This window comes from Cryptotermes secundus, unplaced genomic scaffold, assembly GCF_002891405.2.
Source record: "Cryptotermes secundus unplaced genomic scaffold, Csec_1.0 scaffold1016, whole genome shotgun sequence".
In the NCBI taxonomy this organism is placed as follows: domain Eukaryota; kingdom Metazoa; phylum Arthropoda; class Insecta; order Blattodea; family Kalotermitidae; genus Cryptotermes; species Cryptotermes secundus.
The window spans coordinates 1,286,422-1,312,810 of NW_019724759.1; the positions used below are offsets into that span (position 1 = coordinate 1,286,422).

The 26,389-nt window shown below is 41.6% G+C and overlaps 1 protein-coding gene across 1 annotated transcript; it reads right to left on the reverse strand.

Annotated features, from left to right (window-relative positions):
- Positions 1–12,602: 12,602 nt before the first annotated feature.
- LOC111863009 (endocuticle structural glycoprotein SgAbd-3) lies at positions 12,603–16,643 on the reverse strand. The gene is made up of 3 exons (XM_023848934.2): positions 16,552–16,643; positions 14,963–15,087; positions 12,603–13,245 (listed from the first exon to the last, which is right to left on the reverse strand). Exons 1-3 carry the CDS (start codon positions 16,564–16,566, stop codon positions 12,945–12,947), a joined length of 441 nt encoding a protein of 146 aa, XP_023704702.1. The 5' UTR covers positions 16,567–16,643; the 3' UTR covers positions 12,603–12,944.
- Between the last annotated feature and the right edge of the window lie 9,746 nt (positions 16,644–26,389).

The following is a 26,389-nucleotide window of genomic DNA, read 5'->3' on the forward strand; positions in this document are numbered from 1 at the left end:
AGCTTCATAACTTGTACTCTTCTCCAAGTATAATTAGAATGATCTAGTCAGGGAGGATAAGGTGGGAAGGATATGTAGCACGCATAGGGAATAGATGAATGTATGTAGGGGCTTAGGAAAGCCAGAAAGAAAAAGCTCACTAAGAAGACTTAGACGTAGGTGTGAGGATAATATTAAAATAGATATTTGAGAAATAGAATGTGATGATATGAACTGAATTAATATGGCTCAGGATGGGGACCAATGGAGGGCTCTTGTGAACATGGCAATGAACCTTTAGGTTCCGTAAACTGTTGAGAAATTCTTGAGTAGCTTAGCAAGTATAAGCAACTGGTATTTTAGGAACTACGTTTTAAGAACATGTTTAAATGTAACTCATTGCACTAAGAATGTCCGTAGAAAAGATGGCGCTGAACTATATGTGTGTCGAATTCCATAACTGTATTCCTTGCGGTTGCTTAGAAAACATTCCTAAATTTAATAAGAATAACATTGCATAGACAGGGCTGAAGAAAGTTACAGGTTTGTGCTTTCTATTGCATTGTTGGATATCTGAAGAAACCGAGGGTTCAACCGAAGTGGTTTGGCTATCTCTTAAGATCCTGGCGCGTTGAACCGATGTATCCATTTCCTCTGCTTTCAATTTCCGTTATAAACCCTGAAAAAGGAAAAACAGTTTATTCCTAAAACAAAAGAAAATTATTGTTAGATACAATTCTTGAGTTATTCGCGGATCTAAAGTCTAGAGCATCAATGCTACGTCAAAGCTTTAAGTTGTTCCGTCATATATCCTGAAGACGGAAGCAGTATGATCATCCGAAACATTTGTATCAACCTATCATTTATGTTTATTGTTTGCATCCCGTTGTGTCATGATTTGTGACACTCCGGCTGTTAACACAAGAAATATTTCAAAATAAACCAATCTAATTGTATATATTGGTTTTATTTAATAACTGTTGCATGTTTCGGTCAATATTTAGGACCATCTTCAGGCAATTTCATTAAGTATGTCTCACGTTATTGAAATATCAGTGTCCACATTGATACCAGGAGCAACACAAAAACAAACCTCCACACAACAGGAAGCACTGGACACACTCTAAATAGAAAAAAAGAAAACCTCAATCATGACGTTATATTGAAGAATGTAAGGACAAACATTTATAAACTAAAAACTAATAATAAAATTACACGTGAATAATACTTAAAACATAACAGCGAACCCCGGAAGATAAACACCACCTAAAATACACGACGAATAACACAGAATTTTACATTGTAACGAAGAGAGAATTTTTGAAAATTTAAATTTATAATTTTAATAATAGCTGCATGTATTATGACGATCATAATGATTAACACTAATATGGAACCATATTAAGATATTTCAATATGTGAGACGTATTTAAGGAAACTGCCTGAGGATGGTCAAAAATGTGGACCGAAACATATGGCGGTTATTAAATAAAACCATTGTAAATCAATTAGATTGGTTCATTTTTTAATATTTGTTGTGCTGACGGCCGGAGTTACACAAACCAAACTCTCAGGCTACACGGCAACATAACCCATAGAACCACAATATCAAATTATGGTTAATTTAAGGATTATAAATGACCCAGTACAGTGTTTTAGTGTCCGCTTTAGAATGTAACTATTATCACATTCCTTGCGCGAATAGTAGCTGTGTAAGTAATTTAGACTATAGACCCTAAGAGGATAGTTGAAGCTTGTTCATAACCATACAAGTGCCAAATATCTGAAATTTCGACCTTTTCATATATCGCTATATCTGACTGCGTGTGACATCTGTTGGTATTTAATCTAAACTACATAGTAAGAAATTTTGAATAGGAGAGGGATTTATTTCCCTATGTTTGAAGATCATACGGAATTTTTATACATTATATATATTTAATTACGAAAGAGAGGAAGTTGTAACAACCTAAAATGGCGAAGTCAATATCAGAATCAGTTGTGGCATTTCTAGGGTGAAGTATGGAATATATTGTTTCATTATATCTCTGTAGTAGGGGTCAAGTTCCAAGCTTGCAAATGCAAAACAGAAAACAGAATTTCGATGAATTTAAACAGTAGGCACTGAGTAATGACTTAAAATATATGATATTTCTATACACAACAGTATCCTAGTTATTTAAATAATTCATCCCTTCAGGACTTATTCTGAATTGGAGTGAGTCGTCCGACACATCCGTGACAACAGAAGATCGAGAAATATCTAGGTCACTAAAAGCAACCTCTAACCGGAAACGAAGAGCCGTGCTTAATATGACTTCTGAAATATGCAGATGTGCAGACCGATATACAGAGCGTTCCTCTAGGCTACGTATGCTGTGATATATAGAAATAGCATCTAACAGGGCGAAAAATACCCGGAATACTACCATGTGTAGTTAGGTAGGTAAGTAGGTATACTCTACTGTATATTTTAACAATCATTAACCGGGAAGATGTGTGTGAAGAACACCTCATACCAGAGTAGAATCCTGTAGTGATTCCATTTCCTCGGTTTGAGGCAGGTCCCGTGTTTCCTGCGGGTAGTCGCCATATTGGGATTCTGGTGGCTGAAGTGACGCCACATTTACGTCGGTTCTGTAACAGTTGTGTCAAATAGAGTACACAGAAACGCTTTTGAACAGAACTGAAGAAAAAAAACTTTACGGTCAGTATATTTGAAGAAATATTCATGGAAATACCGCCGTATAGTACGTTGAAAGGCAACAGACGTTTCGGAGGAACGTATAGCCTCCATCTTCAGAGTCGAAGAATAAACCAAGCAAGAAATCAGCGTCAAACAGGTATAAAGTGCATCTATTCTTGGGTTCATTCTTCGTTCTTGAAGATGGAGGCAACATTTTCCTCCGAGAATTTGGTTGAATTTCAACGGAATAAATAAAAGATAAATCTATCTCTGCAACAGACCGTCGAGGCTCCCACATTTTCCGGACAATCAGCTCACAGATGGCGGTGAGGTTGTCAGCTTCACGCAGCGGCCGCTTTTTACCCCCAGGAAGATTCTTGGTACTCATTTCTGTTAAAGGCTGAATCGACCCCAAGGCAATAGTGCGACCGGAAGGCTTATGTCACTTGAAAAATTTAATGAGCTCATGGGGAATCGAACCCGCGACCTTCCGGCATCTAGCGCAGTTTCTCAACCAACTACGCTACAGCATGCCCCCGTTTTCAACGGACTACACGGCGTTATGTTCCAGAAAGTAGAACTGTTCATAACCACAGGTGGAGAACCTCAAATCAGACCACTATATTTGTGTGACTGATTTACCCGGTTATGGTCGCTTGGTAACCGCACCAAAGACAAGAAAGCATAAAATCATGCGAAAGGCTTTCATAGAAAATAAGGAATATGCACACATTTCATCGTCGATAGCAGACTTCACAATGTCGCTGGTAGGTTCTGTTTCAGCATTGTTTGGGAGGTGAACTGGGTGTTCAGGCCTCGGTGTTACGAGAGTAGTGCTGACGCCTTCCAGCACTATACCCAGTGTGTTCGCCAAGGAGTTCAGCCACGAACCCAGGAGACTACCAATACCTGCAATAAAAACACAGTTCAATTCAGTTATTTTAGCTCCAGTTAAAGCCTGTATCTAAGGATGAAAGGAGTAGACATTTGAATTATACATGAACAACTAAACAGGAAGCGAAACTCATCGTAAGTGCTACAACAGATGAGAATGCAGACCCCTTATCAGTGCAAGAACTGATAGAAACTATGAAACAATAAGAATAAGAAGTTCTGGGAAGAACTAATCATCCACTTGATACGACAGGGACACAGAATAGAAAACGACGCCTCAAACTATTCCTCTTTTCCGTTGGAATATGTTTACCAACCGTTGCCTAGCAAGGAAAGGGGTATTTACATAAGCACACAGAGTGATGGGAGGGATTTATGAAGTACGCCGTTGAGATGAGCTCAGGTGCCATGATATACATACCAAGTTTCGTGAAGATTGGTTCAGGCATTCATAAGTTGATAAAGGTGATACACAGACAGCATGTTGATCTCATAAACTTACTTTTATTTTTTCAAATTAAGCAAAGTAGGCTAGAGGTGAAGTATAAAAGATTTCGGAGGATTCGTCATGGCACAATTTGATGTTTCTCTATCCCGGCAACTGCTTGGAGAATCTGAGGAAAACTACGTTAGTGCTTGCGTCGAATTATTTACGGTTCTGTGATGTTCGAAGTATCCATGTGTTGAGCAGGTTACCTTGGCCAATAGCGCCCAGAAGGTACATCCCGTTGCGCTGCTGTCTGCCTTCAATGACGTCAAGATCGACGCTTGCGGCGTCCCCTCCCACCAGATGGATGTTGCTGGGTTGACGCCCCAAATCGGCCGGAAAACCAGCCGACAACTCATACAGACAGAGAACAATTACAGCACGCCACTGTAATGCAAATAACGGATGTTTAAAAATAACTGACACTTCCATGGGGCATAGTCCTTCGTGACATTCGATCAGTTACTCAAGAGACCCTCTGAATTTTACGAAACCCTAAGGTTTGTCTCCATTGTTACATGCTTCATGCTGGTTTCTTGATTTACTTATTCTTCGCCACTGAAGATGGAAGCCATATGTTCCTCAGAAACGTCCCTTGACTGTCAACGGACTACACTGCGTTATATCCCAGAAGATATAAATCTCTTCATCACTTTCCCCTTAGTTAGCCAAATTAATCCAATCGATATTTTCCCTGCATTTTCTTTGATAGTTGCAGGTGTGGTCACACAAACGTGAGGATCATGCCAGAACGAAGGGTAGAGGGGATGATTGTGGGCGATGAGGAGGTTAAGAAAAATAAGATGAAAGAACGGTGAGAGAAGCCAGAAGAAATAGAAGTAGCAGTGGATTGAAAATAAGATAATACAGGAAAAGGCAGAGAGCCTTGATAGCACAGTCAGTATAGCGACTGGCTACGGGCTGCATGAACAAGGATTAGGAGTTCGAGTACCGATGGGGGCAAGAATTTTTACTTCTCGATGTCGCCCAGACTGACTCTGAGGCCCACCCACCCTCGTATCCAATGCGTACCGGAGGCCTTTTCCCCGGGATAAAGCGCCCGGGGCGTGAAGTTGACCACTCACCTCCAACTACTGCCGAGGTCAAGAAAATGTGGAGCTATATATCCACTCCCCCATACGCCTTCCTGGCATGATGCTTAGTTAAGCACAGGAAAATGTTCATCTTTTTTTTTTTGCCTTTATAGGAGAAGGGGAAGACTAAGATGAGTAGGATAAAGTAAATAGAGGAGAAATGGCAAAAATTAAAGAGGAATAAAATGAGAAGAAGGGTAAAATAAGAAGGGAGATTAAAATAAAAAGAAAGAAAAGGAATGAAGTTAAAAGATATAACAGAAAAAATTATTGTTTGAAGTTGGAGGAAAAGACGGAGAAAATAAGGTAATAAATTTGGTCTGAAAGTGTTGATATTCACTCAGATATTTTCTCCCATTTACTCCTAGACAGTCCAAAGTGGTCTCTCCCTTAAAGTGTTCCTACCAAAACACGTACGAATACATGAAACATAAAGATCATTCTTCTACAACATAAGTAAAAAAGTAAAGCTATCCCTGTACCAGGCCATGAAGGCCCATAAGGTTGTGAGACGTTGAGGGCCGCACATTATCTAGACAATTGGCTCAAAGATGGTGGTGAGGTTGTCAGCCTTGCGCGCCGGCCGCGCTTTACTCCCTAGGAAAATTATTTAATTAATTCTTGGTACTCATTTCTGTTAGAGGCTGAGTCAACCCCAGCGCCATAGTGCGGCCCGAAGGATTAGATAAATTGAAAAAAATCCAGTGACTTCATTGGAACATGAACCCGCGATCTTCCGGCTTGTAGCATAGCCCTTCAACCAACTACGCTACCGCGTGCCCCTTATTCCACAACATGCTTCACAATTTTATGTTGTAGTTTCAGGAGATATTTCCTGAGGTTTTTCTAAGGGCAGAGTGTTATACCAACATGGGTACGATTTCCAACTGTCACATATCCATGGGTAGTGGAAGAAGATGTGTTTCTAGCATTGGCCACTACGATCACCGGATCTCAACCCCTTTACTGCCATGTATGGGAGTACTTACAACATCTGGTTTATGAAAGCAAGGTGGACTTAAGTCGTCACATTGTTGACGCGAACGATGGCAACAATTGCCTAGACCCTCATTGTCGGATGACACGTTCTGTTGTGAAACGGACAAGAATGTGTATTGAAGCCGAAGCCGACCATTCTGAACATTTGGTACAGAAGAGATAGTTCAGCGAATGTAAAATAAGTGAAACTATTAAATACATTTTTCAGTTGACCTAAACCTTCCAGTCGCACTATGGCCCTGGAGTCGACTCAGCCTCTAACAGAAATGAGTACCGGGGATCTTTCTGGCGGTAAAGGGCGACCGGCGCGTGAAGCTAACAACCTCACCGCCATCTATAAGCCATTTGTCAAGAAAATGTGGAAGCCTCGATGTCTCGCACCCCTATGGGCCTCCACAGCATACTACAGAGAGAGTTCTTTTTTTTTTATACTATTAAGCATAATTTCTTCTTACAATACCCATGTTTCTTTATTCAATACTTAAATGTCCATGTCCGCAGCTCTGCGACCGTTAGAGATCTTACTCGTGTTGATATAACCTGCCAAAGCCATGATATGGATTCGTGAAACACTCTGTAGAGTCATTTAGTATGGGTTGTTACCCAGTTGCAATGCCAAAAAAATCTCATGATGTAATGACCGTCATGTCTAATTACGTAGAGAGTTGTACTTACCACATTCATTGTTCCGCCTTGCAGTCCCTGGCCAGCGCGACATTGAACTGTTGCCAGTTCGGTGTGTATTTATAAACCGTATGAATATACGTAACTGTAAGTTTGCTGGTGTAAGGAACTTTGTCCAACGGTGTTATGAATGCTTTCAGACAGGATACTTCGCTTCTGGTAACCCAGTTTGGTCTACAAATTCATTCAGTCATTCAGCGACTAGGATACGGCCTCGTTGACCTTCGAATCTAGGTTCGATTCCCAACAGAGACGGAGGTTTTTCTCTTTCCTTGGGGTTCAGATCTGTAATGAGAAGCTTCATAACTTCTACTCCTCTCCAAGTATAATTAGAATGATCAGGTCAAGGAGGATGAGATGGTCAGGGCATGTAGCACTAACACGGAAGAAGAGGAATCCATATAGGATATTGGTGGGAAAGCCAGAAAGAAAGAACCACTAGGAAGACCGAGACGTAAGTGGGCGGACAATATTAAAATGGATCTTCGAGAGATAGGATGGGGTGGTATGGACTGGATCGATCTGGCTCAGGCTAGGGATCGGTGTAGGGCTCTTGTGAATACGGTAATGAACTTCTGGGCTCCATAAAATGCTGGGAAGTTCTTGAGTGGCTGCAGAATTGGCGGCTTCTGAAGAAGGGCTCGGCTCCAGGAGTAAGCATAATATTCAGCTCGGTACCAGGGCCCACAAAACTTCGAATGCTATGGGTACCAGGGGCTGTTTCTCCTGAGGTGTGTCAGCCGTTGCGTGAAGCTGACCACTCACCTCCGTAAAATGTAGAGCTATCCCTGTAACAGGCCGTGGAAACCCATAGAGCTTTGTGAAACGTCGAGGCTTCCACATTTTATAGACAATTGGTTCACACATAGCGGCCGCCCTGTTCCCTCAGGAAGATTCCTGGTACTCATTTCTGTTAGAGGCTGAGTCGACCCCAGGGTCATAGTGCTGCTGGAAGCATTAGATCTATTGAAAAGTCTGATGAACTCATCGGGAATCGGACCTGGGACCTATCGGCGTGTAGCCTATTGCGAGGTAAATTAGTCCATGTGCATAATTAAATCCAAAGCCATGAATACTTATTTGGTAACGGAGGTATAGCTCCACGAATTCCTAACCTCGACACTAGACAGAGGTGAGTTAGTAGTTTTACACTCAGGCCTCTTTCACCCAGGGAAAACTTGGTACCCACTGGAGAGGAAGCTGTGAGTTGCACAGCCTGTCTGGACTCCGCGGAAAAGAGCCTCTCATATCCGTGCCAAGAATAAAACCCCGATTTACTGGTCATGCAGCCTCTAGCCTAGTCCGTATAACGACTGAGGTAATACCGAGGTTAGGAATGACGGGAACTATACCTCCACTCTACAATTTGTATGCGTGGTGCTTAATTAAGCACAGGGGCAACTTCACCAGACTATGACGACATTAAAGGAGGTGGCGGTGAGGAGTCAACATAAAGAAAATAACCTGACTAGGAAACGTTTGTGACTCAACGTAGTACAATGATCACGTGAAGGATTCTGTATAGTCACGGGCTATGATGAAGAATAACTTTCTAATTTGTCGTTACAGAAAATATGTATCCATTTAAGGAAAGATACATATATACATGATAGGCGTGGCGACAACCCTCTGTATTCATATTCCAGAGCTAATTTGTTCGAATCTCGATTGGGACACCTGCTCATGCTGGTTCGCTCGCGGATTTCTTCTTGTCTTCTATCCTGAAAATGGAGGCGATACGTTACTCCGAAACGTCGGTTAGCACAACTTCTACCCGGCGCCACATCCCAGAAGACTGCGTTGTTCAATGCTGAATGTACTTCTGCAGCCGTTTTCTTGGACCAGTTCCGCCTTTGTGGCAGAAAGATCACGTGACCAAGTTTTCCATTAGGACAGAAGCGTTAACTACTCCTTTATGTGTTCTTGTTGGATGTGTGATTGTCCTCCAGTTCTGTCTCTGGGAGCCCTAAAATCTCCAGAACTGGACCGAATAGTCAGTTCTAACGAAATGTGATAGCATAAGTTCTCAATAGGCCGTTCTATAAGACTTGCCGGCCTATAAAATTATCCCTCATCTCTTTCCAGTTGCATTCATAAGGGATTGGAAGTGTTAAATCCATCCCTCAAAGTTCTAAATTACTCTGAAATATATTTAGGCATTTGAAGGGTAGGATTGCATATCTGCAGTATACCGTGGCGAGCGTGTTGATTGTTAGTCTCGGTTAGTACAATGACTGGCAATGAACTAGAGGACCAAGTTTCAGTTTCCTTCACGTCACAGTCTTCACTGGAGGCTACTAGTAGTTGGTAACTAATGGTTATTTTCCTCGGGGACAAAGCAGCAGGAGCATGAAGCTGACCACTTAACCTCCAACTAGTGGCGAGGTTATGGTTATAGTTAGTTCCACTCCTCACTGCTTCGTCAAAGAGTGGTCATTAAGCACAGTGTTAACATTCATAATTGTAATTTGTATTTATAAGTTTTCGAATTATTTAAAGATGTCTTGGTCAGGATCCTCAAAAATATTTGTATCTGTGGCCTGACTGCACAGCGTCATAGTGAAGAAAATTGTTATCTTAAAATGGAGATATTTACTTAGACTGGCGTTGAAGTCTCCGAATATTCATTTGTATCGGATTTCAGTTATCATTGCGGTGCTCAATCTTGGTTCTACATATGCAAGTACACACAGGCAAAGCCTGTTTCTTCAATTCTCCTACTCGTCTAAATAATATTACAGAATTCATTCCTAAAAAGTGAAAAAAGTAAGTAAAGGTATCCCTGTAACAGGCCGTGGAGACCATAGGGTTGTGAGATGTTGAGGATCCCACATTTTCTATACAATCGGCTCACAGATGACGGTGAGGTTGTCAGCCTTACGCGCCGGCCGCCCTTTAACCCCAAGAACATTCCAAGAATATTCCTGGTACTCATTTCTGTTAGAGGCTTAGACGATCCCAGGACCATAGTGGGCTGGAAGGATTAGGTAAATTGAAAAAAAATCCAGTGACCTCATCGGGATTTGATTCTGCGACCTTCCGGTTGTAGCACAGTGCCTCAACCAAGTACGCTACCGCGTGCTACCTCACAGAAACTCTGTTGCATATTTATTACCAAGATAAATCTGTTATTGCTGTTTAATTAAATAATCACGGTTTATTCTAAAAGCCCATACTAATCCCAAAAATTGATTCTGTGGTTAGAATTCAAAGTTCCTTTAATGTTGAAGTAGGTTATATTGTTATGAACTGATGATTATGAATGAGTTATACTGTGTAAACATGACCTTCATGCATTCTGGCTTTTCATAACTTCACACAACTGCATTGAATGTAGGATTAAAAGTTCTGTTGTGTGTTATGTGCAAATGTGAACAGATGCTATAAGAAAGGGATCGACAAGAAGGAGTAAAGAACCGAAACGTCGGTTTACACAATATCTACACGGCGCAAAATCCCAGAAGACCGCATTCTTCATAGTCACCGCCGTGAAAACCTCAAATGTTACACAGGAAGACAAGTTACAACACTTAGTCTCATGAAAGATATAACTGTGTACAATTCTGTGATCTAAAATCAGTTTAGACTGAACAGTGGTGCTGTTTGAACTGATCTGCACCCCGCGCACGTCTAGTTATAGAATGTTTTGTTATTATGCATAATCATCATCATCAGTAATCTGTCAGACGACAGGTCCACAGTCTCTTCCAAAACAATTCCTCCACTTAATGCGATCTAGAGCTTTCTCCTTCAAATGACAGTATCCTCTTCTGTTCCCAAGGTCATCCAGCTTCTTCTTACGTCTTCTTCCTCGTCTTCTTGTCACTTCTATCCGCCCATCTATCTTTCCTTCGATAACTTCTTTTAGAAGGCAGTTTCTGCGTAAAACATGACCAATCCAATTAGCCTTCCGTTTTCTTATTTCGTGTAGGATATTCCTCTGCTCACTGACTCTAATGAACACTTCTTCATTTCTCACATAATCGGTCCAACTGATCTTCTCCATCCTTCTCCAACACCACATTTCGAAACTTTCCAGATGTTTCTGATCCACTGCCCTAAGTGTCCATGTTTCAGCCCCATACAGAGCTATGCTCCAAATGTAACATTTCACTAGTTTCTTCCTCAAATTTAAGTCCAATTTGCTGGTAAAAAGATTCTTCTTCTTGTTAAATGCAGCTTTTGCCATGGCAATCCTGGATTTAATTTCACTGTTAGGCATAATATGATAAAGAAATGTATGAAAGTAACAAACAAAAAAAAAACACCAGATTTTATCGGAGCTGTTACATATTGCTGTGGCTTCGTGTTTTATTTTATTGTGGACCTGATTTTTGTCCTGTTTGGTTTTCAGTTTAACGTGGATTTGTGCCCTTTTGAGGAATAAATTTTTTGGTTTCTCTCCGTATATACAATATTTTTAATTGTTATCATTTTCATTGTGTGTTGGCGAATTAATATAGCAACGAATTGTCCACCGTTAACACGCTATGTAAGCGCAAGTTATGCAGCACAGCACAAACGAGATCAGTGTATCATATCCATTCTGTGAGTATTTATATCATTATGTGGATACATTATGTATTTATTATTCGTGCCGATCACAGTGACCGCGTGGTCTAGGACATGACTTGTCTTCGCTCGCTCGGAAGCTGAGATCGTAGGTTCGAATCCCACTTAAGGCATGAATGTTTAGCGTGTGTGTGTGTGCGTTTATTCTATGTTTATGTTGTCCTGTGTGTAGGTAGCGGCCTTGCGACAGGCTGATCACTCGTCCAAGGAGTCCTACTGACTGCGAAAAATGATTACGGAAGTGAATAAGGGGGGAGGACCCTGAATGTGCAATTGAGCAATTGAAAGAAAAAAAAATCGTGGGAGTTTGCGTTAAACGGAGTCCTCGACGTATCAGTCGATAACATTTAGGATAAGAAAGGAATATTGAAGAAAGTAAGGGTAGTTAACAGCACAAAAGCTTACACAACAAATGGTGAAATTTCACCTTGCATTATCAGTTTGGTACAGAAGTATAAGAATTTAATATTGAAATTCTTAACCAAGAAGTACATTAATATCGAGTTACTTCTGGAGCCTAAAATAGAAATACGCAAAATATTTTTTTTCCTTTGCAAAATCATAGTTTATCTGTTGTTTCTAGCCTAATATACATATTATTTTTTTAAAACATCTTTGAATATATACAGTTTAAATCATCTTTGGAAATACACAGTTCCTTGAGTAGTATATCCAACAAAATGAAAATTCCGTTTGTCCAACGAAATCTCCGGTTTTGGTTCCCATCCAGTGTTGAAAACAGAATATAGTGGTTATCTAATGATGACGTCAAGCTCTACGTCACTATCTGAGAATGACGCAGCCTCAAAGATATTTGAGACAGAGTCAATGATTGGGTACACGTTTACCCCACAGGACCCGTTACGTGATGCGTACTGCTGCGGCTGGTTACTCACTGAAACCTGAAACATAAAAGCCTGACACGTTGCTCAGAAAAGCCCGTGTGTGAAGAGTACGCCTTTCTGGGCTGTAATGCAGAACAGTTCGGAAAAAGACCGAAGTTTCGGAATAATATATCGCCTCCATTTTCAGGGTCGAATAATCTTAGTCAAGGAAGAAACCAACAAAATTAGAGACACAGCTCTGCTTAGCTTTATATTCAACCCTGAAAATAAAGGTGATAATAAAGTTGTCCCTGTGCTTAACTAATTAAGCACTACGCCGTTAAGGCGTATGAGGGAGTGGGTGTATTGATCCATATTTTCTTTACCTCGGCAATAGTTGGAGGTGAGTGGTCAACTTCACACCCCGGCCGCTTTACCCTCGGGAAAGAGCCCCCAGTGGGCTCCATCCTCCGAAAAATGTGTTATCCGCACTGCACTGTTTTACAACCCAGATCACCATAATCTTCATAATCTCCACTGCAAGAGCCTCAGTTCCAAGTACAGGATTCAGACTGTTTACTCTTATGCTTCTTCGAAGTCATGTGACACCTGTAATTGTAAATGTTACACATCTGACACACTCAGATGTTTAGGCAAGTTCGTCATGAGTAGTGGATAATGCATTTGTTACCACAAGAAACGCAGATCATCCGTTCCTTTATTGCTTAGTGTATGACGTATCTTCCGGAATCGATTTCCGCTCTCTCGGCCTCGCTCAGCCTTGCTTCCTCTTCTGCATTCTTGGCCAGTGCCTCTAGGATAGCCTGAGGTATTGGTGGTGGCACCGGCAGATGAGCACCTTGAGGTACGAAACCGTTTTCGTCAGCAGTATATGTAACAACAATGTCGTTTCCTTCAGGATCCTTGTACCTGTAGGAGCCGCGCACAACCTGGTGCTCGTCGGGTGTTCCCGCGTTCCTCAACTCCCCCACTTCCTCCCGAGCGATGTCGTTTCCGGTTTCGAAACTGAAGGAAAGCAAGAAAAGATTGTATTTTAATTTGCCTTCCATGCACCAACAGGGAGTAGATTGAGGGATACAGCTGCCTTTAGGAACCTTGTGTAAGGTCGCGTGTTGAAAGGGTCATTCAAACGAAAGAATCAGCAGCAAAATGCCGGTTGCTAGGGAACGAGGTAGTACCAACATTCGTGCCGTTTCTGTTTCCTCAGATATAATTTTCTGTCTCTCAAACTAATTCTCTTCTCCCTTTTTAGTCATTGCTTTTTTTCACTTATTTTTTTGGATTATTATATTTATATTATATTTATTATATTATATTTGCATAGGCGACATTTTTTTCTGACCTTGTATAGAACGGTGGTTTAATAGCAAGAAAAATGTATGAGAAATGAAACCAGGACCAGGTTGGTGAGTGGTCTCTGTATAACAGTAAGGTTAGTTGTTGTGTACAATAATATTTCGTAACACACAATGCTTCAGTTAGTATACAGTACCGCTTCAAAACATAATTGTTGTTGCATAATAATGTTTCGAGGTCTCTAATTATGAGCCTATGTAAATTAGTAAGGGATTCAAACACATAAATAGTTAGGTAATGAGACTTGTTTGGAAATAAATAGAAGTAAAACTCACCCTTGTAAATGTTTATAAAAGTTAGGGATAACAAATTTCAAACCTTTTGGCAATTAGAACGTAATTATAATTAAGAATAACAAGAAGTTCTTGGCAGAACTAATCTCTATTTTCTTTTGGTATGACACGGGCCGCATAGAAAACGACGCTTCGAAACATTCTTTTATCCTTGCCTTTATAACGTTTTTAACTAGCCGTTGCCTAGTAGAGACAGGGACATACACATATTGATGGGAGGTATTTATGAAGAATGGCGTTTGGGGTAGACTCAGTTGACATGATATAAATATCAAGTTTCATAAAGAGTTATTCAGCCATTAAAAGTCGATATTAGGGGACACGAAAACACAGAGACAGTCTGATGATCTCATAAGCCTACTTTTATTTTTTTTTTCAAAATTAGAAAAGTATGCTGAAACATTAAATAACTCAGTCAGGAAGTTAATTCTGTGCGTGCTTCTCTACGCGTTATTGTTCGGCACTGTCAGTAACTGCGCATGGCTTCATCATAGCGAATAATAAATTAGAACGGCTACGGAGAGAAGGAGTCGTGACGTAACGTAAGGCACGGTCCCAGAATTTCCCTTAAGGGACTGAGAAAAACGAGAAACCTCGATCGGAATAGTCAATGTTACTGCCGAGATTCGAACCGGCATATCCCCAATATAAGTAGAAACATCAGTGATTGAGTCAATTTGCACCCTAGGATGAGCTATAGCGATGAGGTCATTGGATTTGTTTCAATTGACCTAATCATTCCAGCCGCACTATGGTCCTGGGGTCGACTCAGCCTCCAACAGAAATGAGGACCAGAAATCTTCCTGGGTGTAAAAGGCGGCCGGCGCGTAAGGCTAACAACCTGACCGCCATCTGTGAGCCGATTGTCTAGAGACTGTGGGAACCTCAACATCTCACAACTATATGGGCCTCCACGGCCTGTTACAAGGATACCTTTACCTTTAGAATGAGTTATGGTGATCCTGAGTGTAAGTGGCTTATTGAAACACAAATCAAAGCAAATCAAAGCATGCCCTTGGTGTGAAAAGGCTGAATTAAGCTCCACATAAACGTTCAAGAGCCATTAGCGTTACCTGAAACTGTATCCTCCAGCAAAGTCTGTCTCCTGCGCTGATCTGAGAATGGGTATCGGGGTTGTTTTCTGTGGTGGCGCCGAGGACACGAAGCCCAACATCACCACGAAGCATAAAACTACAATCTGGAAGACAACAGCAATAGTAACGACATCACTCATTGAGCTCACTTCGAAATTCATCCACCAACTTTATAATGGGGATCAACTGATCAGGATGTGACAAAAGAATATATTTAACTGTGGCTACAATTAGTGTAGACTATTGGAAACCAATCCTTTTCCCTACTATTTACGTCGTCAGAATGAGACGTATTTCAATATGGGGGCGGACGAATCCTTCCCATTTCATGAACAATATTCAAACCAATCGGTTAAACTTACTGATCAACATTTATAAGTTTATTAGTATAACCCACGTTGATATTTTAAGGGTGAATTTCTAGAAACATACATCATGAAAATGGCCTACCCCGATAACTTGAAAAAGATGGGGAAAGATAGCTACATTTATTTTTATAATATGGGGGCACGCGTTAGCGTAGTTGGTTGAGGCACTACGCTACAAACCGGAAAGTCGCGGGATCGAATCCCGATGAAGTGGATCTTTTTCAGTTGACCTAATCCTTTCAGCCGCACTATGGCCCTGGGGTCGACTCAGCCTCTAACAGAAATGAGTACCAGGAATCTTCCTGGGAGGTAAAGGGCGGCCATTTGTGGATATTTTAATTTTTTTTTTTACATATATTTTACATAATCTGCAGAATCTTCTATAAATATATATGTTCAATAAGTAGTGGCTTGTGAATGAGTTATGCCCTGGGGCGCAACCCATGTACTTTTTTGTTCATTTAGTTATAGTTTTATTCTTGTATTTGGGTTTTACTCAGGTCTGTCTGGTAGAGTTAGAATGGTACATCTATGTATAGTTTCGCTATTGTCTAGTAGGTTCACTGCTAGTGCATTAGTATGGTTTTCTAATTTTCCTAAGTATTTGGTATTCCACTTTTTATTTCACTGAGCACCGTGTTCATGTGTAGTTCTTCATGTATCTTGTGACTGTTTATCATGGACATTGACACAAGATTTCACTGAATTTATACGGTATGAGCTACAATTCGTTTTCGGAAAAGACCAAGATTTCCATGTTGACTGAAGCGTAGATTACTCTCTCTCTCTCACTGCCACCTGGTAGATCATTTCGTAATTAATACATACTAATAACAGTGACTTTACAATGTCGACGACAGAATCAGGACATCCAAACAGGTTTTAGGAATTTAAGTATAAGATGTTTTTGAGAAAAGTGAAAGAACAGTCCATGTCATCCATAAATGGTTAAAGACACCAAATCCTACATGAGGACAAGTTCGCTGCTTTCAGAAATAACAAGGATATCTGAACAGACGTCATGAAACTTACTTCCTTATTTCCGTTTTTCTCTGAAAATGTTGTTATTGTTACTTCATTTAGTTTGATATTTGTGAAGAACTTGTTACAACATAATGATTCTGTTCACGTTATGCGTGTCGGACATAACCTCAACTAAAGTTTCGTGTGACCGTGACATTTGAACGTTCAGAAACTCACCTGATTTGTTACCATCTTGCCGCAACTTCTTCGCTCTGCACTGAATGAATGATTCGAAAAGCGAAGCTATTGTTACTTATATATGTACACTAACATTTCATTTGGGCAGACGACAGTCTGGATTAAGAGGGGGGTATCTTTAAAATTCCCACAGAGGGTATTCAAAGTGACAGGAGAGGGGGAAGTGGCATGTGTGATCACACTGGATCGACATGCACGTGTCGGTTCCGGTTGGAAGGGGGAAGATGAGCTGGAGCGCTTCCCTCCTCTGTGGGAAGAGACATTTTGTAAATGCAGCCATTTCTGAACGTTTAAACTTAAAATGAATGACAGGATTGCTTTGACCTTCTCGGGACGAAACGGCGTTCAGTTTCTTTCCAACATTTTGTGTTAGAAATTAATTTAAAACTCTGGATGTGTGCAGCAAATACGGATAATTGAAGGTTATTAGGCTCCTAAAACAACTTTAAAATTTAATCCAAGATTATCCATCAATATAGCTCAAGATAGCACTTCTAACTTATATTCGGGAAGTAGTCAGATCGAATCTCGTTTAAGACAACAGCAATACTGACTGAAGTCATTCCTAGTTCTCCCCAATCCATCTGGGACAAATACAAAGATGACCGTTTCCTTCCTCATCCTTCCCTATTCATTATTCATTAATCCTGCCATTCGAAGCTGTATGATCCTGACTAATTGCAGTGGTGTTAAACAAAGCAAAAAAAAAAACACAAAAAAAAACAAATAAATTAAAAATTTTTTTTGGGATAAATTATCTTAAATAAATCATACATCAAAATTATAATATACATTACACATATGCCCAATTAGATCATTGTCTTCTGAGATATAACCCCGCTTATCATGTTTGGAAGATACAGACGTTTAGGAGGGACCTGTTGCCTGTATATTCAGGGTAGTCTGCTCTAGAAACAGCGGAAGCAGTCTCTTCCGAAGAATTTTATCTCCATTCTGTCAGATCACATGGCGTTGCATAACAGAAGGCATTATCTTCATAGTCAGCTCTGTGAGAACCTCAGGTTTCAAATATGCTTACGTTCAAAAATGCATTGTATGCCAAAATTTATCTTGTGCACCACTCCAAGTCAATAAATCAAAATGATGCAAGTAGGTCTATTTAGTCTAGACTGTGGCACATGCGAGGGATATTTGGGAAGCAACCTCCTTTATTTTAGGCAACTAAAGTAAGAGGGAGGGAGGGAGGGAGGTAGCGTCACATGACTCATTTCCTTGTAAACCATCACATAATTGGTCACCTAGTGTTTGTTCTTGTCTCTACGGAGTGAGTTATGGTGTTTCCCGCGATTGAGTATACCTTCAACTACGAAATTCGCGATATTATTCGCTTTCTTCACATTAAAAACATGGCTGCTACGGAAATCCGCCGTCAATTATGCAGGGCGGTTTACGGCCAAATTGTAATGAGTGAAGGAACCGTAAGACAGTCGTGTAGAATGTTCAAAGATGGGTGAACAAATGTTCACGATGAAGAGCGAAATGGTCAGCCATCTGTAGTGAGTGATGATCTTGTTCAAAGTGTTGGCCAAAAAATTTGTGAAAGACGGGGCTTCACAATTCAGCAATATCATGCACTGTTCTCTGCGAGATTATCACACTTAGACTAGGCTATCACAAGTAGTTACGCATTAGCTACCGAAGATTGTCACATTTTCGTCACTGGCAGCAGTTCCTTCAACAGAACGGCTAGAAAACTGGAAGTAAAAATAAGGAAATTTACTGAAGAGAGAAGAGTGACATCTCGAGGGAGATGTGAAAGGGTAGATCCACGAAGCTTCTTCCATCACCTTAGTGTGATAGTCATGAAGATTGCGAGATCCAATCCCTCGATACAGTTCCCTCAAATGAACCTATCATATCAGGCCTTCGTGCTATAGCAATGACAGGGGATAACCGAAGTCATCAAACAGAAATCTGCACAAATGTCTTTTGTCCACTATACATCCCACTCAGAATAGATTTGGGCTAGGAGCCTGAATCTAGCTTGTTAATAAATCTCTTTCAGAGAAAGCAGGCAGCCTCTGTTTAATCCCTGGCTGAGACGCAAGAAATACTCAATGAATTCGGATCGCAGGTCCTGTCTCAGCCGCGTTATTTATCATTACCTCTGTAAGAACTCCCCCCCCCCTGTTCACCTGAACCCTCTGACCAAAAAATTATTAACCTCTGCTGGACCTAGTTCACGTAAGTTTCGCCGCTCTCCACGTGTCATGGCCTTTATCCTTCAGACATCTGTTGCTGATATTCACTCCTTATATAGCTGACTGACAACACAGCTATCTTTCTAATTTATCGATAGAATTTCTCTAAATTCTTATGAAGCAACATTGCTGGGTCGATCCTAGATGTTATTTACCTCGACCCAGGAATGGGTCAATTAATGAATCATCAATTCATTCTTTAATATGACTGCAGGAATACTGGGTCCACAAAGAACTTCTCTGTATAATGGAACTACGTGTGTCCGAAAGTTTCACAGCGGTAGATCTGAAAACACGGCTAGCGCTACAGAACTGCCCGGATTTTGCGGTACAGGAAAATTGAGTTACATAGGGGTAAAGTTGTGTCTGTTCTTGATTAAGCACCGCACTGTAAGCACATATCGGGAAATGAAGGCACCAGTCTTATACTCGGCAGTAGATGCAGCTGAGTGTCTGTTTTATCCCGAGGTAAGAGGTCCCAATACGCGTTGCGTAGGAGACTGGGTGAGCCCCAGAGCCGGTCTGGATGCTGTGGCGAACAGATGAATTGATATTTCTGCAGGAAATCAAATGTGATCGGCAAACCCACAGTCCACCGCTAAGTAAGTAAAAAAGTAAAGTAAAGGTATCCATGTAACAGGCCGTGGAGACCCATAGGGTTGTGAGAGGTTAAGGCTCCCACATTTTCAGGACAATCGGCTCACAGATGGTGGTGAGGTTATCAGCCTTACGCGCTGGCCGTCCTTTACCCCCATGAAGATTCCTGGTACTCATTTCTGTTAGAAGCTGAGTCGATCTCAGGGCCGTAGTGCAGCCGAAAGGATTAGGTTAATTGAAAAAATCCAATTACCTCATCGGGACTTGAACCAGCGACCTTCCTGCTTGTAGCATAGTGCTTCAAGCAACTACGCTACCGCATGCCCCACACAGCCCATCATTATATTGATTTATTTCTCATTGCTGTACGAAAAAGAGGGGTCCTAATTTATGCTAATTTAAATAACATAATAATTCCTGTCCCATGCAGAGACATCCGTTCCTCCGGAGTTCGGCGAAACAGAGACTGCTACGGCAGAAATGAGACTGCCTACACAGGAACCTTTCGAGTTCAGAAGCGCTTCTCAATTTTAAAACGCGAAGCAGACGGCAACAGGAGCCGGAATAGCCCAGTCGGTATAGCGACTAACTACTGGCTGGACGACCACGGGGTTAGAGTTCGAGTCCCGGTAGGGTCATGAATTTTCTCCTCTGCACGTCATCCAGACTGTTTCTAGGGCCCACTCAGCCTCCTATCCAATTTTTACTGGGCTTAAAGCGGCCGGTCGTGAAGCTGACCACTCACATCCAACTAGTACCGAGGTCAAGAAAACGTGGATCTATACATCCACTTCCCCATACCTCTTAATGGTGTAATGCTTAATTAGTTAAGCACAGGGACAACTTTACCTTCAGCAGATGGCACGCACTCACGGTCAGGTGACTCCTGTGCACTGCTGTGTTGTTTCTAACGTAACAAACGTATACTTAAGAATAATTTGTATTCATCTCAAGAGTTCTGCATGTCGATACCCAAGGCCGCATGTTCCATCTCCGGCATACATCACACACCTGAAGACACTGCTATGCTATTCTGAAATGAAATCGGGTTTCTGTGTTGTCCGTGGCATATTAAGAATGTTTAGTCATCAGTTTCAAATGCCATAGCTTGGAATACTGTAATAGACACTTGAGACGCATTTGACCTTTGATTGACCATAACACCTGTTTCTTCGCACTGTGTCCCAACTGAATTGCTGCTTCTTCCGGAGGATTACAACTCCATCGTGTATTGTCTTACATATAGGCATAGAGCAGTGCTTTTATTGCAGGGTTCCACAAACAAATGTTACCCTGTTCTTCATCAGACAGTCTGACCACTGACACATAGAATAGTATCCTCAATCTATGACAGTGTCTACTGGCTGTTTCCTAGCAATGGCTTCTACAGAGGGAGATTCTTCAGCTTTTCGCACTCAGGTCCTCTTGTCACAACGGCCCGTACAGAATTCTTGTCAACTTACAACATTTATATTGTTATAATAGATAGATTTTGCAGAAAGATACTAGAAATTCCCACCAAGATAATAGCTTACGTCACATTACGTTGTAGATAATGGTACGAAATTGGTCGAGTGATTCATATTGTTGTCTTCTGGGTTATGGCCGCATGTAATCTGACACATGTGTACCACCCTTCCTGAGGACTAAATTTACCTCGGTTTTTAGGTTGGAAACCTGAAAACGGAGAGTATATTTCTCCGCAATGTTGGTATCCGCATACAGTAATACATTTATCGTAACCTAAAAAACAATATGAATATTTAACGCGTGAAATCAAGTCATACAGATTAGTGATAATCAGACAAGAAGAAACATGCCTTTAAAACCGATATGATGAATTACTACAAAACCAGGGAAAAATAAATTTTGGGCGCACTTTCGGCGATTATTATTTACCAGGTGACAGAGGTTTGGTTTGCATCCCTGTTTATCGCAAGGGATAAATTCATTTTTCCGTCCGATATCACTGAACTGACCATCTGCTTCTCTGCAGATTTTCTAACTTTCCTTTCCAGTAAGAGCAATATAACAGCTCATAAAATTGTGTGACTAGAATGGTAGTTCAAGGAGAATGAACAATTTTGAAGTTACACGAGCATGTGTTATGTAAAGAACTAATCTATGAGCATCATAGATTTATATTTCTCGACGTATAAACTTGTAAGGCGGAAACAACATTTCCTTAATGTCTAGAAAATAAAATTTCTTAACAGAATGATGACTGGCATCCGCTGTTGTGTGCGTTTTAACCGTTTAAAGCCCAGTGGTTACTATATGTACCACCTGCTTTAACATACTAAACCACTACATTCTGCCCACAGATTGTGCCACTGTGTCCCATGTGGTTCTCACAGTAAACAGCGACTCTTTCCCTAAACAGCATTAACCGGGTGGGCTCTGTAGTGGGGACGTAATGTGTTTCCTGTGAGGTACGGACTGAGTGGAGTCAGGTCAGACCAGATCGGGTGTTGCGGAGTTGAGTCGGACTGGATCGGTTCGAGTCGGGAGTTGCGGGGTTGGGTTGGATCGAGTTGCGTGTTGTGGGGGTGGAGAATTCTGACTTCGTGAATGGATGCGTAAAGTAACTGGATGTTTCTTAAAGTTTTACTAAAAAGTCATGTATATCCTTCTACACAAACTGAAATAATCACAAAAAAGGAACGCCTCTTAGCTTCGTCATGTCTGTCCGTAACACCGCAGTCTCTGCCGTCCACGGTACAGCGGTACCAATCGGGCATGGCAAGCGGGCTCCCAGAGAGACGCGCCGTAACGTTCTCCCTCGCTCTAGACACCCTCAACTGTGTTCTGCTGCTTGTGAGTGTCACTTTGTGTGTTTGCGTCAGTCCAAGGGCACTCCTTGAGGCACACACGAGGCTTATCCGCGTGACTCCCCTGGGTAAGAGAAGGAAAGAGGGTGAAGGGTCGAGGTTAGAGGCCCGCCGCCTGGTAGCAGCCAGGACGTTTCGGGAGGAAGCGTCGTGCTTCGCCTCGTCCAACAAACAGACAGCAGTAGACGCAGTAGATATACAGCAAGGGGGTGGACCATGGACGGACATTTGTCTTCCCTTGAGGACGGTGAACCCTGGTACTGGTGGGGGACTGAATGTGGTCCATAAGGGGATACAAGTTAAAAACAGTATAATAGCTGTAATAAGGTTCGTTAAATAAATCTATTTTTAATATCATAACATATAGGCTTTTAATACAGCTTGTTCGTGATTTAAGGCAGAGGTAACTGTGCTACAGTCACGGAAAGGACACAGATTGCACTGCCGGTTGCGTGGCAATGCAGGCGTACAGTGTGTGTGGCAAAATTGCAGCTTGTACATCTCGGGCTTGTCTTAGCAACAAGGTACCCTTTATTTTCAGCTGTTATCATTTCAACAAGCTCCATGTGGAGGGGGTGTAGAGCATTTCCATAGTAACCTTGTGAATCTGCGGTTAGTCGCTGGCTTCCAACCGCGGCGGCCCTGGTTCGAGCCCGGGTCTTGTGAAGTGGGATTTGTCGTGGACAAAGTGGCACTGAGGCGGGTTTTCTCCGAGTACTTCGGTTTCCCCTGCCAATCTTCATTCCACGAAATTCTCCATCATCATAATCACCCGGGGAATTCTACAATAGGCCAATCAGTTGCCGCCGTGCCGAGTGAACCCAGTTGGACTCCACCCCCCATTAGCGAACTATAAAGAAAAACCTTGTGAGTCGTAGAAGGCGACTAAAAGAGGACGTAGTATCTGGGGGTATAACTGGTCCAGCTTGTGACTAGCGGACATAAATACATGGACCTGGTCCTCCAGTTTGGGGGTTGGATGCAAGGCTGTTGATCTTGCTGTGTAAAAAGTTTACTGTTGCGAAATCCAAAGAGATGAGAACTGGATGCTCTCATTCACGACGACGACGGAGCAGACAAGTCTGGGAGAACCTTGTAAGGAAGGCTGTGGCTAAAAAGAGAACTGTTTTGTCTGTTATTATTATTTCACCTAAGGAAAGGTTAACTGAAATCAATTTTCGATATCATAAAAAGTATCATTACTAGTTAAACGAGAAGACTGGAATGTTAACTAGTAACTTCAAGCATTTCGAAGCCTCGAAATAAGAACCTGATTGCGTCATCAAAAATGATTCTCGTTGTAAAGTCACGTCGCAGTCAGTGTTCTTACTTTCAAACGACAACTAAATGAGAATTGTTCCAAAACAAAACAAATTAAACCTGTAAACAGGAAGCGAAACCCATTATAACTAGTTCGTAAGTTATGGACTGCTTAAAATTTATATTAAATATGGCGGCAACTGAAAATTCTTTAAAGAGAGGGTCGAGAGATGAAAGAAACGAGGGTCCTTGGCCTGTTACGGTATTATAGGCCTACTGCATAAAATAACAGTGAGGGGTACCATAAAAAATATTATCTCCTGAAACGTAATGCCGTTTAATCCATTAGAAACTCACCAGCGTTTCGAGAAACTTAATGCCTGCGGGGTGGAAGAGCCAGCCAATGAAGTAGCCAGCACTAAACACGTGTCCCTGGAATAGAGGCAATCTCTTCTTCGGAACATAACAGCGGGAGGATCTCGAACCCAAAAACAAAGCAGAACTGTGAGCAATTAGGAATCACGTGTCTTACAAAGAATATCCAGATTCACTCTCGGTTGTAATCTTGACTTCAAGGCCGGATATCTTTTCCAGGAAGTTTCGTCTTTCCCCTTAGTTTCTTGAGAAAGATACAGTGTACAGTTTTAATATGAGGTCACTACCATTTTCTTCCTCGTCATTGCCAGCTTTCTAGTAGTTATGAGTTTCTGTTCACCATTCGATGCTGTGTAGCTTCATCCAGGTTAGGGACTAATGGAAGGCTCTTGTGAACACGGTAATAAACCTTCTGGCTCCATAAAATGCTGAAAACTTCTTGAATAACTGCGCAATTGGCGTATATACTCGTTGCTAAGCAATGGCGCTTGCGTTGTCATACTTGCTTGAATGTGGCAGTTCCCACACTAAAGAAGGGCTCAGTTCCGTGAAGTTTAGTACAGATATTAAGTTTCCGGTCTGGTCTAGAAAACCCAGATTGACAGCTGTGGGGATTCGTTGCGCTGACCATGTGACACCCTCTATCCACAAAAGTTTGCACTAACTTCGCCGACAAGCGGCTGTCGCTCGGTCAGTATAGTTTGCTTGCGAACTACAGGCCACGGAGTTCTTTATGTTTCTGGATATTATCCATCGTCCTGTTTATATTTCAGAACACAAGGTTTCGGATAAAACTTACTCAGTTGGGCCCAATCATAGAGCTAGTCCCAGCTGAGTGGGTTTCAGGCGAAGACGGAGATAGAATCCGATCTCCGAAACGCTGTGTTTTGAAAAATAAGCGGGACAGTGTTTTAGATAAAGACATAACATAATATTCATACTGATGTAACGTCGTCACAAACTTTTAGATCTTATTTTCATGAAGTTTGTTAGTTAGATACAAAAATTGGACTATAACGTGTCAAAAAAAATCAACAACAGAGGTTATTTTTGAGGTGGAATGGATCAGAGAAAGGAATGAAGCAGACAGGAAGACATAAAATGGAGGAAAGCAAGGAAATCAGATATAGGAAAAGAAATAAAATAGAAGGACGTGTACAAAGATGTAAAGGGATAGAAGTAATAAACCAAGAAACATGGAAAGGAAACAGACAGGTGTGAATAATGAAAAAGAGAGGAAGGCGGAGAAAGAAAGAGAAGCAGATAAAATAAAGACAGACATATCTGTGGCTCTACAGCCCTTGTGGACCTTTGCCGCTTTTTCAGCTCCTTGATCTTTTTATATAGTCGGTATTACTCCTTGGACGGGGGATCAGCCAGTCGCAAGGCCGCTGCCTACACACAGAACAACACAAACCGTGAAAAAACGCACACATCCATTCCTCTAGAGGGATTCTGACCCACGATTCCAGTGTTCGAGCGGGAGAAGAAGGTTCGTGGCTTAGACCGCGCGGCCCCTGTGATCGGCAGACAAAGACGGATAGATAAAAGAAAGGGAATAGGTAATTGTTTCGGGAAGATTAACCATGATCCACATTCTGACTCTCTGAACCACGTGACCGCATTGTTTCACTCTGGTGAGCCATAAATCGTGAGTCTATGCTTTTACTTGTGTGTTGCTGACAGGCCAAGTGCGGCATGGACTCGCTCTGCGTTACGTCATACGTTAATTTCGGATGGAATTCGAGCGTAGATACTTCTTTCTCATGCATCTACCAAGAATGAAGAGAATTTACAGAACACCAAGTGTTTTGGCAATAAAATTCGTTCAAGGTGAACAGCTAAGCTTCACGTGAACCTCTTCGCCAGACGTGCTTTACACATCATTAATCGTGACATACGAGTATATACAGGATGTGACTTAAATGTGTTCACACACTTTGGGCACGACTTATACATATCAGAGCAAGAAAAAAGACGCTCGTATCGACATGTTTCCGGAAACATTTAATTTTTTATTTATAGCTGATTTTGCAGCGCGAGAAATCTTTTATCGGTGTTATATTCAACCACATGCAGAACATCTATTTAATAAGCAATCTTTACAGATGAGGCACGTTTCGGTAAAGACGGCATCATCAATATTCACAACCAACACAAGTGGACAAACGGGAATCCTCATGTTATAATTCATTCTAGACGCCAGTAGCAGCAGTTCAGCATTAATATGTGGGCAGGGATTGTTGGTGATTGTTTGGTAAGCCCACATGTTGTACCTCGCCGGCTTACGGAAATCACTACCGGCATTTCCTCTTACATGATCTGCCAAAGCTACTGGAACATGTACCACTGACAGTCAGAGCACGAATGTGGTACATGCATGATGTGCTCCGGCACATTTTACCTGTACTGTCTGAGATGTTCTCAGTAACACGTATCATGACCGATAGATAGGTAGAGGAGATCCACTGCCTGGCCTCCACGCTCGCCTGACTTGAAACCTCTGGATATTTACCCGTGAGGACGCCTAAA